This window comes from Elephas maximus, chromosome 15 (assembly GCF_024166365.1).
Source record: "Elephas maximus indicus isolate mEleMax1 chromosome 15, mEleMax1 primary haplotype, whole genome shotgun sequence".
In the NCBI taxonomy this organism is placed as follows: domain Eukaryota; kingdom Metazoa; phylum Chordata; class Mammalia; order Proboscidea; family Elephantidae; genus Elephas; species Elephas maximus.
Genome location: NC_064833.1, coordinates 51926714 through 51940711, shown reverse-complemented (window position 1 = coordinate 51940711; position 13998 = coordinate 51926714). Strand labels below are relative to the sequence as shown.

The following is a 13998-nucleotide window of genomic DNA, read 5'->3' as shown; positions in this document are numbered from 1 at the left end:
ATGGTATGAAAAGAATTTCAAATACGGTGGACAGGTGTTATTTTAAGTGATTGCCTTCCTGAAACTATAAAATTACCCTCCCCCACCAAAAGAAAACAAACAAAAAATCACTGAGGCCAAAGACTACAGAGCCAAATGTCAACTCAGGATGGAGGCATCAGCCTGTGGGCAACCCTTCTTGGTTGCACTCTAGGTTCTTTCTTACCTCAGGGCCTTTGTACAAACTGAAAGACAGTGTGATACAACGGTGAAGAGCATGGAATCTGGAATGAGTGCTTCTCTTCTCACTACCTGTGTTCTACTCAAACTCAAACTTGTTTTTGTCTCAGTTCCTTCATGTGTATAATGGGAGCCATAACGTAAATACAAACAGGGTTGTGTGAGGATTACAAGTCTTAATGTACATAAAGCTCTTACCACAGTATGTTGTATCAGTGAAGTTATTACTACTGTTGTCCTGCCTGGCACATTCTTCTCACTCTTTGAAAGATTGTTATGTTATAGGTAAAATGTTGGCTCAAAGAGGACTTCTCTATTTAGTATAAGGTTCTCATCTCTGTCCTGTTATTCTGTTTCCTTTACATGTATTTGTAACTATCTGTTTACTTGTCTTTTAGCTGTCTCCTCCTCTAGTCAGTGAGCTCCAATATGGCAGGGACTAAGGCTATCTTGTCTATCACTATATTTTCTGTACCTAAAATACAATAAGGCCATTGTAAGTATTCATTGGAGTAGCAAGATGGTATTTTTATTTATACAGTGTCTTTTTTGCAGCATGTAATAAATCTCCTTTAAATAAAATATTCACAGGATAGATGACTGGAATTCACTTTTTATTTCAGCCATGAGAGAAAAAGCAATGCCCATGGTCAGATGGACTCCTGGGAAAGGAAAATTGAACCTTTGGTGGTGAGCTGGCTTTGGCCTTTTCAGGCATATAAATACCCTAGGCCCTAACAACTTTTTGTTAGGTAAAGAAAAATCTAGTCAACAGGCTGCTAAGCTTACTATTTATAATAGATTTTGGTTTCAACAACGCTAAAATTATTATCAATAAAGAGTCTAGGAAACAAACCTTTGATCTAGCTCTTTCACAGTCTCTTTCCCCAGTACAAACACCATTCTAAGATACCTGATATTTCTCCTGTAATACCCTATATATGAGCAATAGGAATCTTTAAGTGCATTTTTAATGGATAATAAACATCAAAGGACAAGTATATTTCAGCTCTAGATAATGTCAGGAAAATTTTTACCTAGAGTTTTAACTCTTGCAACTGCCACATATTCTACAGAAACACTTAATAAATACTACCTTACTAATGTAGAAATGTAAATTCTACAAATTTTATTAAAGTGTAAAGTAACAGAGAGAGGCAGCATGCTGAGAATCAATTTTTGACTACCCTATAGGATAAAACCTTTATAATTCTTGCTTCTACTTTTAACATTGGAAAGTGGAGTGTAACCAAAAAGTTATATATGAAATAACCTAACTGTATGTTTCTACCAATAAAGAATAATTCTGTACCTCTTGAGCAAATCCATAATTGAATGAATACAGTTTTTCTGAGAGTCAGAAATTAAAGTCTGTGAATTTGTTATCCCTACATCAACAACACAGGTTCCAGGAGCTAAAAAGAAATCATCTTCTTCTTCATTTTCTTCTGTTATCAACCTAGTTTGCCCACCTCCAAAAACAACTGCTGAACTTAACTTCTTATGCTAAAAATGGAAAGGAAAAAAAAAAGTAATTTAAATAGCCAAATTTAATTTCTTGAGTATATCCTTATTAACTTTATGAATTTCGATTTTAGAATTAAAATAAAATTCATGTAGAATTGGCTCCACTTCTTGAACGGGGCTCCACTCTAAGAAAATTATTAGCTTTCTAGGTATTTCTGTAGCCCTCCAATCATTACATTTTCTGTTTTTCCTCATCATACTTACCGCACAGTCATTTAACTTGGGCTTGCTTACATGGTTTTTCCACTACAACATAAACTCTTGGGATCCCTATTTAGGCACACAGAAGACATTTAACAGATATTTACTAAATCAACCAGGTAGGGCTCACACCAAAGTTTTCTATCCACCTCCTCTAACAATCAATTACTAGGCCAATTATCAAAAGTGAATCAGGGCCAACTCGATGGCAGGTAACAACAGTAAGTATCATAGTTGTGTTCATAGGCACTGAGCAGGTTCTGGAGCCTCATCAATTTTTTTATTCCACTTCACACTGCTACACAAAGTCCCAGAATGAAATGCATTAACAACTATGGATAACAGATATTAATAATTTATCCTTGTTTGTGATGTTTGCTATTGAGGAAACTGAGCTTACAATATTACCTGTTTGGCATTTAGAAATACAAATGTTTTCCCTTTGAAGATTTGTTTTCTTTCCTTTCGCTCTGATAGATCGATATTTTTATTTCCGATAGCTGGTTCATCAATAGGTGGGTAAAAGCTGTAAAAGTAATTAAAATATACCCCAGTTATATACTACTCTATATGTTTGCTATTACATTTATAAATGGGCTGGCTATCTAGACATTAAAGGCTTAATCGCCATAACACCTTTACAGTATTTAAAAAAGAAAAAGGGTTTTATCTAGAAATATGGTAATAGGTGCTACATAGAATAATAGGATTGTTTCTTATTTTCTAAAAATATATCATCGAATGTAGACAATATTAAAAAGATATATATTAAACACAGATAAATCAGACAAGTTTTGTCAATTACAAAAGGCTGAGAGAAATAGCATCTACAAAGATCAAATTCTGTTAGAATTTTATGTTTGTTTGAGGACCAATAGGTATTAACAATGTTCACATTCTAATTCTTAGAACGGATACTATGCTTTGTTATACATCTCTTTGAAGAAGCTTAGGAAATCTCAAAACTTACATGAGCATTTTCAGTTTAAATAAAATTTTCAAAGTGAGATTAAGGATCATAATTTTTAGCTAAAGAACATAACCTAAAAAATAAAATAGACTATGATGCAATAAAAACATATTAATTGTCCATGGAAATGGGGAAAAAGAAGAAAACTGAGAAGTCAAGAGGTAAGCCCCAAGGCTTTATCGGTTCATGGTTTCATCTTTCTGTATAATCAGATCTGTTGCTACAGCTGCTCCTAACTGATCGGCCTGACAACGTGTCTATCTTCTAGTAAAAATTACTATGCATCATGATGATGATAGGAAGACAATATAAGGGCGAAATTCACAACATGGATAATCAGTCATTAAAGAACCAAGAATTAAATATCTGCACAGAGCAACATCTAATGTCAGGAAAAATTTTTCAGTCATCAGAGCCACCATTTAGTACTTTAGAACTAATATGCTTACGTTTTTCCCCAGATTTTTCCTTGGCAATACATGTATTTCATAAAGTAAAGCTGAATCCTTATTGAACAATTCAAAATTTTAATGAAGAACACAAATGCAAGAGTTTTAATTCACAACAATGCTCCAAGTCTATTCTAAAGTAGTGATTTCTAGAACCTGGAATCTCAAATGCGTGGGTGATCAGCAGGCGAGAGCAGACATGGTTGGCAGGGTGGAATACATGCTACTGCACTATTCTGATCTTCTCAATAACTGACTTTAAAATCCTATTTGTCCTACTTTTAAAAATATATGTGTACACCAATGTTCAGAAGCCCTGGTGGCACAGTGGTTAAGTGCTTGGCTGCTAACCAAAAGATTGGTGGTTCAAACCCACCAGCCTCTTCAAAGGAGAAAAAGATGGCAGTCTGCTTCCGTAAAGACTTACAGCTTTGGAAACCCTATGGGGCAGTTCTACTCTGTCCTATAAGGTCACTATGAGTTGGAATCGACTCAACGGGGGTGAGTTTGGGCACCAGTGTTCATTGCAGCACTATTCACAATAGCCAAAAGGTAAAAACAACCCAAGTGTGCATCAATGAGTGAATGGATAAACAAGACAAGGTATGTACATACAATGGAACGTTATTTAGGCATAAAGAGGAATGAAGTTCTGATATATTCTCTGACATACATGAACCTGGAAAACATTATGCTGAGTGAAGTCAGTCAGATAGAGAAGGACAAATATTGTATAATCCTACTTATATGAAATATCTAGAATGCATACATACCTTTCAATTTGTGGAGGCTGTTTATTGGACTGAACTGCTTGGAGAAATTCAGTAAAATATTCTGGCTTTACAATTGGACATCCACAAATGAGTGCACATATTGTCTAAAATAAAGAAAAACTGCTTTTTAGGGTGTGGAACAACGCAGCATAAGACATATAAATCAATTTTAAGGTGTATTTCAATTTCAAAAACACTAAAATATTAAAAGTATATCCTAGAAATTAGTAACCCAGAAAAGACAGTATAAACAGATAAATATGAGAGAGAAAATCTGTTCAGCCTTATTTGACTTTCACAAAGACTTTAACCATGGATTAAAACCTTTCCAAACAAGTAAATAAAGGATTAACTATAAAGGATTGGAATAAAGTTCAAAATAAGTACAAATAGTTAAAGGAAGGGGAAAAAAATTGACTAACACATGAATTAAGCTCTAAACTTAAATAAGAACCACAAAATATGTGAAAGATTAGAAAATATCACCCTTAGGAATATAAATGAAAATATAAATAAGATTCAGCATGCACCTGGGAAATAACCCAACTGAAGATACTTTGTGCACAGGCTTCTAAGAACAGAGAATTACCTACATAGGAGGAAGCAACTTTAGGGTATCTCCCAAGAATCAAATCTGAAAAACACCAATCTCAAACATGAATAAAATAACTTCTAGGTGAAGCGGTATGTACAACACTGGACTGAGTAAGCTCCAACACATGTAACTCTGGGCAAATTATTTAATTGTGCCATGCCTCAGATTCTTCTTCAGAAAATAATAATTGAACGAAATGCTCTAAAAGTTCCCTTCTGCTTGTAACATTAAATGATTTTAAACAAACATACATAAATCTGTATGTCTGGAAAATTTACCAAAAAACAAACACATACATATATAAATATTTTGGTGTAGATATGTCTATTGTGTCGCTATGAATTGAATAGACAACGGGTTTACATATATATAAACCCACTGCCATCGAGTTGATTCCGACTCATAACAACCCTATAGGACAGAGAAGAACTGCCCCATAGAGTTTCCAAGGAGCACCTGGTGGATTCGAACTGATGACCTCTTGGTTAGCAGCCATAGCTCTTAACTACTACACACACATACATATATACAAAAAGACAAAGTTCCTTTTTTTTGGCATGTGATTGAGCATAAATACTGAAAGAGGAGGACCACTCAGCAAGTCTCTGTTGGTGCTTATCCAGCACTCTCCAATGGGAGAGCCATGAGTGAACATTGGCATCCCAGTCACTGGAACAGTGCACGCTCTTGTGAATGGGTGCCTTTTCAGGTTTTGTTCCGGCCTCGGTAAAGCATCTCTCCAGACCCATCTAACTGCCCTTGTTCTTATTTCATACCCACCAAGCAGGGGCATGATTCCCTATTCCACTTCTCAGATACCTTGATATCCTCAAGGGGGCGGTGCTGGATCCCACATGTAAATATTTTGGTCCCTGTGATGGTATATCCGTACTGTAAACTAATAAATGGATACTTCAATTTATTCATCTATTATCTGTGGGTTTATTAGCATAATTAGTACGCCTCTAAAGCTAATAAAGGAACTCTAGTAGCACAGTGGTTAATCATTTGGTTACTCACCCAAAGACTGGCAGTTCAAATCCACCAGCTGCTCCTTGGATAACCCTATGGGGCAGTTCTACTCTGCCCTAGAGGGTCGCTATGAATTGGAATCAACTCGATGGCAACAAGTTTGGTTTTTGGTTTTGAAGCTAATAAAGCTGCTGAACTTAGAAAATCAATTTTATAAACTTGCAAAGATGAGAGACACTCGATCAGAGATAGCTCCACCAAGGTATGAATTTAACTTGCGGTTTAACCTGAGCAGCAAGCCTGTCTCCATGACACCTCTTTAGCTATATACACGCATTCTAATTTAAGTAATTATATTAATTACTAAATTCAACTTATAAGGATTTTTATATAACCTAATAAAGGAATCTAAATATTTGTTGCTTTTCACTATAGGTATTAACCCAAAACAATCCCATATATCCAGGATCAACCTGTTTAAAAGGAGACAATTCACCTCCCAATGTTTCTTCTATTAGCTGTTGTTATAACCAAATGTGACGGAAATGTGAAATTTGAAAATATACCAAATATATCATCGCGCTAATGAATAATCAGCATCTTCTAAAAGTGAAATCTGTGTATATCTATAGGTTATGACAACATATTAAGGTAATATTAAACTATAAGAACTTAGAAGTCTTTGTGATTAGGGACTTAAATGAATACTACATATAAGAGCTTGAGATCATGAGAGGATATCACAGACCGGAGGAAGACAACTTGATAGATGAGAGATGAGATGTTAACCTCGAAGACTGTCAGTTGATCTATAGTAGTTTTCCTTTTAAGCTGAAAACAAACTGTGCAATATAAATAAAGCCTTCTTGGTGAAAGAATAACATAATTTTTTTTAAAAGCTAAATCAAGGGTCTGGGTAAATCAAAATTAAAGTCTAATTTTATGTGCCTTTACTTGCCTCAGACAATAAAAAAGACATCAGAAAAGCCATTTTGGCCTACATAGCATCTAAAGGCACGGGATGGAAATTTGCAGGTTCACAACTAACAGTTCTGATAGTTTTTAAAGTAAAGGACTTAAAGGTTTGTATACAGTGGGGAACTGCAGAACTTCAACTCACAGAACTTACTGTAACATAATAACAATGCATTCAACTTACTTTAATGGTAACTTTAACCGATGTCATGACAAGGTGAGTACATTCTTCTGTCCAGTTGTTTACAGAAAGTCCTCCAAGTTGAAAAATAGTTTGATTCAAAGCAGCTTTCCCAGGGACATCTAAACAAGAAGAGCACGCAACCAAAGGCTCGTACTCTACTCTGTGAATGAGAATAAGTTACATCAAGTTATATTAGCAGTTAGAGTGACGGCAACTCATACTACTTCAAAACTGTAAGCTACCATCATGTGCAATCATTGTTATGTACTATTATACTTTCTAATGTGTGAAATTATCACTCCCTAAGTCTTTAGCCCAAGTTAAGAAAAAACAGTGATCAAAGTTAATGTTATAATTTCACCTAGGCAGAATCAAACACATGTAGCTCCAGACAAGGCTCTCAGGGCCCCTCATTCACTGTCATAACCATCTACGTTAACACTCTAGGGTGTAAACATCTGTGGCACAAAGTTCACTACTGGGGTAAGGAGGTACTAAATTACATTGTCTTCAGCTCATCATCCATAAATAGCCTTTTACCTTACAAAATGATCAGTGTCAAATAAAGTTGTCCATTTTAATATCAATTAAAAAAATTCTTACCTGAATTTACTTTCAAAAACTCCAAAGGTAACTCTATCCCCTGTCTTCAAAGTTTGGGAAACACATGTCTGTACTTTTTCGGCATTAACAAAGGTACCATACTTAGAAGTATCTTTTATTGTCAATATAGGAATTTCATCCGCCTGACTCTGAAAAATCAACAAGTTAATGTCTTTTACCACTTAGTAACTATAATTCCTGGGGGGAAGTTTCAAAAGAAAAGGGAGGTTGACAACTTTTTAAATAGGCAATAGATAGGTGGCAACCTCCCAACACAGTACACAATACAGTTATTGCTTTGGTTACCCAGAATGATCACTCAACTAGCAATTCGTATTTCCTCAACAACAACAAACAACAAACCAGGCGAGCCCACGTGTGTCAGAGTAGGACTATGCTCCACGAGGTTTTCCGTGGCGGATTTTTTGGAAGCAGATCGCCAGTTCTTTCTTCCAAGGTGACTCTGGATTGACTTGAGCAACCAAGAGTGTTAACTATTTGCACCACCCAGGGATTCACCAATTTTAATAGCTGCCCCTAATTGCCCCTCTCAGAACATACATTTTTTTCTTTTTTCCAAGTCAGGGAAAATTTTTCCTGATCGATCAGTTGCATGTATTTGAGAATTCTGTGTTTCTGTGTACGTTCTGTTTCGTGTATAACATGATAGCATCATTCTCAATTTTTTTTTTTTTTTACATTATCAATGTCCCATTGTAAAAACTGGTCGAATGAGAAAAAAGGGAATTAAAGGCTAGTTTCTGACGTTTGTAGCAACAATTTTACTTCTTCTGTAGGAATTTCAATGCTTTTCTATGCCTAAAATAAGGAGCCCTGGTGGTACAAGTGGTGAAGCATTCGACTGCTAACCGAAAGGTCAGTGGTTCAAACCCACCAGCCTCTCCTCGGGAGAAAGATGAGGCAGTCTCCTTTTGTAAAGATTTACAGCCTTGGAAACCCTAAGGGCAGTTCTACTGTGTCCTACAGGGTCACTATGAGTCGACATCGACTGGATGGCAATGAGTTTGGTTTTTGGTTTGATACCTAAAATACAGGCATAAAACCTAAATATCACCAAACAAATCGAACACTTACTTATATGCAATTTCTGCTCAAAATAATGGCTTTTCTTTCTTATTACCACCAGCATTATCAACAGCAGAGCTATTTGTATTTTTTTAATCACTTCTATCCCCCACAGTTGTGATTAAAAAAATCAAACAAAAAACTATATTTAAAAAAAAAATCATTCAAAGGAGCTGTGTAACATAATCAACAGTCGTTCTTCCTTGTAAGACAAATCAATTCTCATTGTGAAAACTTATACAGGAAATGCCAGTGTTCACATGGCTGCATTAAAAACAGGATTCTCCATGGTGTGTTCTCTGCTCTATTACCAGGCACAGTCGCTGACACACGGTAAGCACTCAATAAACACTGAAGTAAATAAATATGAGTATACCCAACCTCTTCTGAGTTTCTAAGTCACTAAAACAAACAGGCTTTTAAAACATAGGTAAAATTCTGGTCAAAATAAACACATACCACTGGTACTACTGCCAAAGTATAAGTATTTAACATTTAAAAGAATAGCTTTATGAAATGAAAAGTTCTTCGAAATCTCTCTTACACATGTGCCAAGGCAATCACTTGTGATTTCAACTACCTTTCTGCAAACCAGTAAAATAAAATTAGTAACATACCGAGTTGGTTACAGAAAAGTTAGCAGTTAACACAGCATGATTTCGACTGATTGACTGATCATTGTCAATTAGAATTCTACAGTTTTTCCTTCCAACAATGTATTCAACACCAGTCAAAAGTCTGTATGGTTCTCCTAAAAGAAATTTTAAAAAAAGAGAAAAGTAATTTGATACACACACACACTTATATATAAACATACATGTATGTATATAACATAGCTATGACAAATATTTAAACATTTTAATTTTGTTATTTAAGCATTAATCATTACATGAAATCAAACTTGTGTTTTTTATTAAAGTCTCACTGAAGGGTATAAAAGATTATCTGAATAGATGGAAAGCCATTCTACGCTTCCGAAAGGAAAAACAATATTGAAAGGAATCAATTCTCCCCCAAAATTAACTTATCCATTTAATGTGTCATCAGACAAAACCACAACACCACGTTTGGAACTTGACATTGTTGATCATGTCAAGTCAATTCTGACTCATGGCGACCCCATGTGTGCCGAGTAGAACCACCCTACAGGGTTTTCAAGACTGTGACCTTTCGGAAGCAGGTTGCCAGGCCTGTCTTCTGAGGTACCTCTGGGTGGGTTTGAGCCGCCAACCTTTTGGCTAGTAGTCCAGTGCTTAACCGTTTCCACCACCCTGGAACTTGACAAACTGACTCAAAACTTCATTTGGAAAATACAATGTAAAAAAAATAGTCAAGAAAAAACTGAATAATATTATAGGAATTTGCCCTACCAGATGGCAAAATATGCCATAAAGGTATAATAATTAAAAAGCTTAGTTTTGGATCAAGAGTAAACAACATAGATCAATGCAATAAAATCCAGGCTAGATTCATGTATATTTACATGAGCATTCTGTTTATGTTAAAGGTAGCATTTCAAACAGTGTTGGAAAGGGTTATTGGTTTAAAAAAAAAATGTTGGGAATCACAAATTGTCAGCCTAACAACAAATACACTGGAGACTTAAGGAGTTTTAGTTTGGGAGAACAACATCCATTAGGAGAGTAGTAGGAAGATCGATTCTACAGCACACAACAGGAAGATTAGGGCAGATAAACCAGACAAGGAAGAAGTGGACCAGGAAAGCTTTGAATACCATTTTAAAGTGTTTAGATTATCTCTTGTTAATTAGAGATCTTAAGTTAGAGTAGACCATTTCAAGGGAACAATTTTCTGTTCCGCTGCTATTCATAAGGTTTTCACGGGATAAATCTTTCAGGAGTAGTCCACTAGGTCCTTCTTCCTAGTCTGTCTTAGTCTGGAAGCTCAACTGAAACCTGTCCAACATGGGTGACCCTGCTGGTATTTGAAACGCTAGTGGCACAGCTTCTAGCGTTACAGCAACATGCAAGCCACCAAAGTGTGACAAACTGACAGATGCGTGAAGTACTTTTCCATCAAGCCCGGTAAAGGCGACAGTCAGTGAAAAAGAGGAAGACCCTCGAAGAGATGGATTGGCACAGTGGCTGCAGCAATGGGCTCCTCAACTGTGCGAATGGTGCAGGACTGGGCAGTGTTTCCTTGTGTTGTACACAGGGTTGCTGTGAGTTGGAATTGACTCAATGGCACGTAACAACAATTTCGTGTGTTGGTTTATCTACATTTCTTCTGGAAAAATGGGTTCATACTTCCATCAGCTTTTGAAGAGTTCATGACCCTCCAAAAGTTAAGAATGCTGGTCACTAATGCTGAAGACATTTGCTTTCTGCTACCACCCTTCAAGAACCCTAAGAGCCAGCCACAGGCTGTGTTCCTCTAGTGTGACTGACTCCTAGGCACCCATCAAGACAAAGTTTATGTCCCACATTGGCAAGCATTCCAAGTCACAGTGAGGACTTTATGTTTAAGCCGTTGTAGTATCTATTTTCCCTACCATTAGTTTAGTCTTCCTAGTATTGCCTTATACTGTCAATTTGGCATCTACACACATCCTATTTTTTCCAATCATAATATAAATTACCTGAGGGCAAGGACCAATCATATGCTATATAACTCTGCACCTTTCCATCAACTAACAAGGATTTACATATGCTAGGCAACCTGTTAACATGGGATAGCCATTTTCCACTGCTGCACACGCAGAAAAGAAAAACAAAAACAAAAATGTAACTACTTTTTCAGCTGTCCTGATGACATTATGCAAAAAGTAAAACCAATTATGCATTCCTGTGGTTGCCATTTCCCCAAGTCCTATCTGTGGTACTTTGCAAAGATAATGTGCTCGAGGCAGAGTCACCACTGTGTGTTCTCGCACGGGTGATAACGTATTGTGAACTTTTATTCCCTAAAAGCTTAACAGATGGGATGTCACAGCAGGTATTCGGCCAAAGCTCAATTAATTCTGCAGGCCATCAAGGGCCCCAAATAGAATCATCCCCAGGGGCGGTGGTCTCAACCACTGAGAATTAAGATCGGGCGAGAAGGCGCAAGTCACCGAAGGGCCCGTCGCCCTACGCGTACTCCACCATCCGGACTAAAACCTGCTCGGAAGTCACCGCGCTTTCCGGGAAGACCGCGCGACCCCCAGACATCAAAATACACGTCATTCCCTCTCATCCCGCTTCCGCCATCTCCCAGGGCGGGAATGGAGGAGGCGCCGGAAGCCGGCAAGAGGGACGAGAATGCACCGGAAACATCGTTTCGCAAACCCTGTCCCCACGGCAGCCGTTCCCGGGAAATGGGCCACCGACGCCTCCCTTCCGCCGTTACCTGGGGCCGCGCCCGTGGCAGGGAGTAGCTTCCACATGGGTCCGGTTCCTCAGGGCCTGGCAGCGGCGAGCGTGTAACCGCGCCCAACCACGTATGCGTCACCAGCGCCGGCAACGGCCGCGGGCTCCGGGACGTGCGCGCTCCCGGGCTCCCTGGAGCGGCGCCTGCCTTCGGAGTTGAGGCAGGAGTGGGATCTGGGCGCCCATCGCCACCTCGTGGCTAGGATGGAAACATCGCAAGCTGGATGGAAAAATGCTGTGTTAAAAGCGCATGAACGAGCCTGGGCGGTGCAAGCGGTTTGCGACAGGTTGCAAAACCAAGATTGGCCATTGGAAGCCACGCAGTGGCTGACTCAGAAGAAGGGCCTAGCAATCTGCTTTCGTAAAGATTACAGCCGAGAAAGCCCTATAGAGCACGGTTCTACTCTGTCACACGTGAGGCCCCGTGAGCTGGGAGTCAACTCTAGGGCAGCTAGCTAACAACAAAAGGGTATGAGGTGTAGAGTCCATTTTAAGGTGATGACGAATATAAGATTTTTTTTTTTTCTGATTGGGAATGAAAAGAATTTTTAAACTTAGCTCCAAAGTAACATAAGGAAAGTTTCTAATTAAAGACATTAAAATACTGACCAGTTATGTAAGATCATTCATTTACGATTTCTTAAATTGTAGTCATTCTTTTGCATGTGTCCTAATAAGTGTAATAATAGTGAAAATAGGGATTTCATTCCAAATCCAATCATTTCTACTCTTCTCCAAGACCAAATGAATTCCTCTGTTTCATGTTACATTTTCAAATCTAATTTAGGTGCTAAATACTGGAGAGTCTACTCTTCCTTTCCATTTCTATCTGTATCAAACTGGCTCAGGGTCTCCTGTACTACTGCACCCAGACACCAGGATCTGTAGCTTGAACTACTTTTATTGCTACACTCAACTCTATAGCTCACTTGGCAATGAACCCTAACAAATCCCCCAACAATGAGTCAATCCTACAATCAGCCTTCTATAGTGAGCCTCCTGGATAAAATCTGCCTATCTTTGAAAATACGGAGCCGATGCAAATTCATAACCTCTAATGTCAGTTGAAATACAGAACATGATTCGTCAGCCCTTTTACTCGCTTTGATTTTTAAATCCATATCCTATTAGCCAAGGAGCTGTTTCACAACTTTGCCAAACTCCTCAAATCTATTCATTTCCTGCCCTCCTTCAAAGAACATGGCATCATATCTTACTGAGGAAGTTGATGCGAGAACTTTCTTACGAATTCTGATCCTATGCTGTGCCTACCTCCATTGTAAGATAAACTCTTTTTCATTTTAAATATATACTTACACTTCATTCTTATGGTCTTATCTCTGCTTTCAGGGTATGATGTGACCCTTCAATTCAAGACCAATCCCTCCTTTTGTGCTTAACATAAATCCATCTCCTTTATTTCCCCTAGGGTTTTACTTCATCAGTTAACCCTCTTTTCTATACATCTTCAACTTCTCTCTTTGGTTCCTTACCCTTAGCCTTAAGAACATTTTGAAGACTGTCCTGTCCTCCAAAAATTCCCTTAAACCTAACAACAACTTCTAACTAATGTTAAGCTAAAGCATAAATTTAAATGAGTTAGGTTTTAATTTTCTCAAGATTACATAATGAGTAACTAACAAAGGTAGCTAAGCTTCCTCTTATGTATGTTGTTAGCTAGCTTTGAGTTGGCCTCCAGCTCATGGCAACCCCTTGCACAATGGAAAGAAACGCTGCCTGGTCCTATGCCATCCCTAAGACTGGTTTCATATCTGACCATTGTGATCCATAGAGTTTTCACTGGCTGATTTTCAGAAGTAGATTGCCAGGCCTTTCTTTCTAGTCCATCTTAGGCTGGAAGCTCTGCTGAAACCTGTTTAGCATCATAGTAGCACACAAGCCTCCACTGACAGACAGATGGCCTCTTATATACTCGTGGAATTACATAAGAGATGTTGTTATCAGGTGCCCTTGAGTTGGTTCTGGCTAGTAGTAACCCTGTGTAAAACAGAATGAACCCTTGCCCAGTACTGCACCATCCTCACAATCTATGTGTTTGAGCCCATTTTTGCAGCT

At 38.0% G+C, this 13998-nt stretch overlaps 1 protein-coding gene across 2 annotated transcripts in view; it reads right to left on the bottom strand.

Annotated features, from left to right (window-relative positions):
• Positions 1–12095, bottom strand: part of NBN (nibrin) — a 35614-nt gene extending 23519 nt beyond the window's left edge. Inside the window, exons 1-7 of one of the 2 annotated variants that reach the window (XM_049853996.1) lie at positions 11903–12095; positions 9172–9305; positions 7469–7617; positions 6866–7025; positions 4140–4243; positions 2356–2473; positions 1532–1725 (exon numbers count right to left, since the gene is read on the bottom strand). In XM_049853996.1, the coding sequence (XP_049709953.1) occupies positions 1532–1725; positions 2356–2473; positions 4140–4243; positions 6866–7025; positions 7469–7617; positions 9172–9305; positions 11903–11939 (896 nt within the window). In that variant the 5' untranslated portion in view covers positions 11940–12095. The remainder of the gene's footprint in view (positions 1–1531; positions 1726–2355; positions 2474–4139; positions 4244–6865; positions 7026–7468; positions 7618–9171; positions 9306–11902) is intronic. The other variant, XM_049853995.1, reaches the window with a different exon arrangement.
• Positions 12096–13998: the final 1903 nt, after the last annotated feature.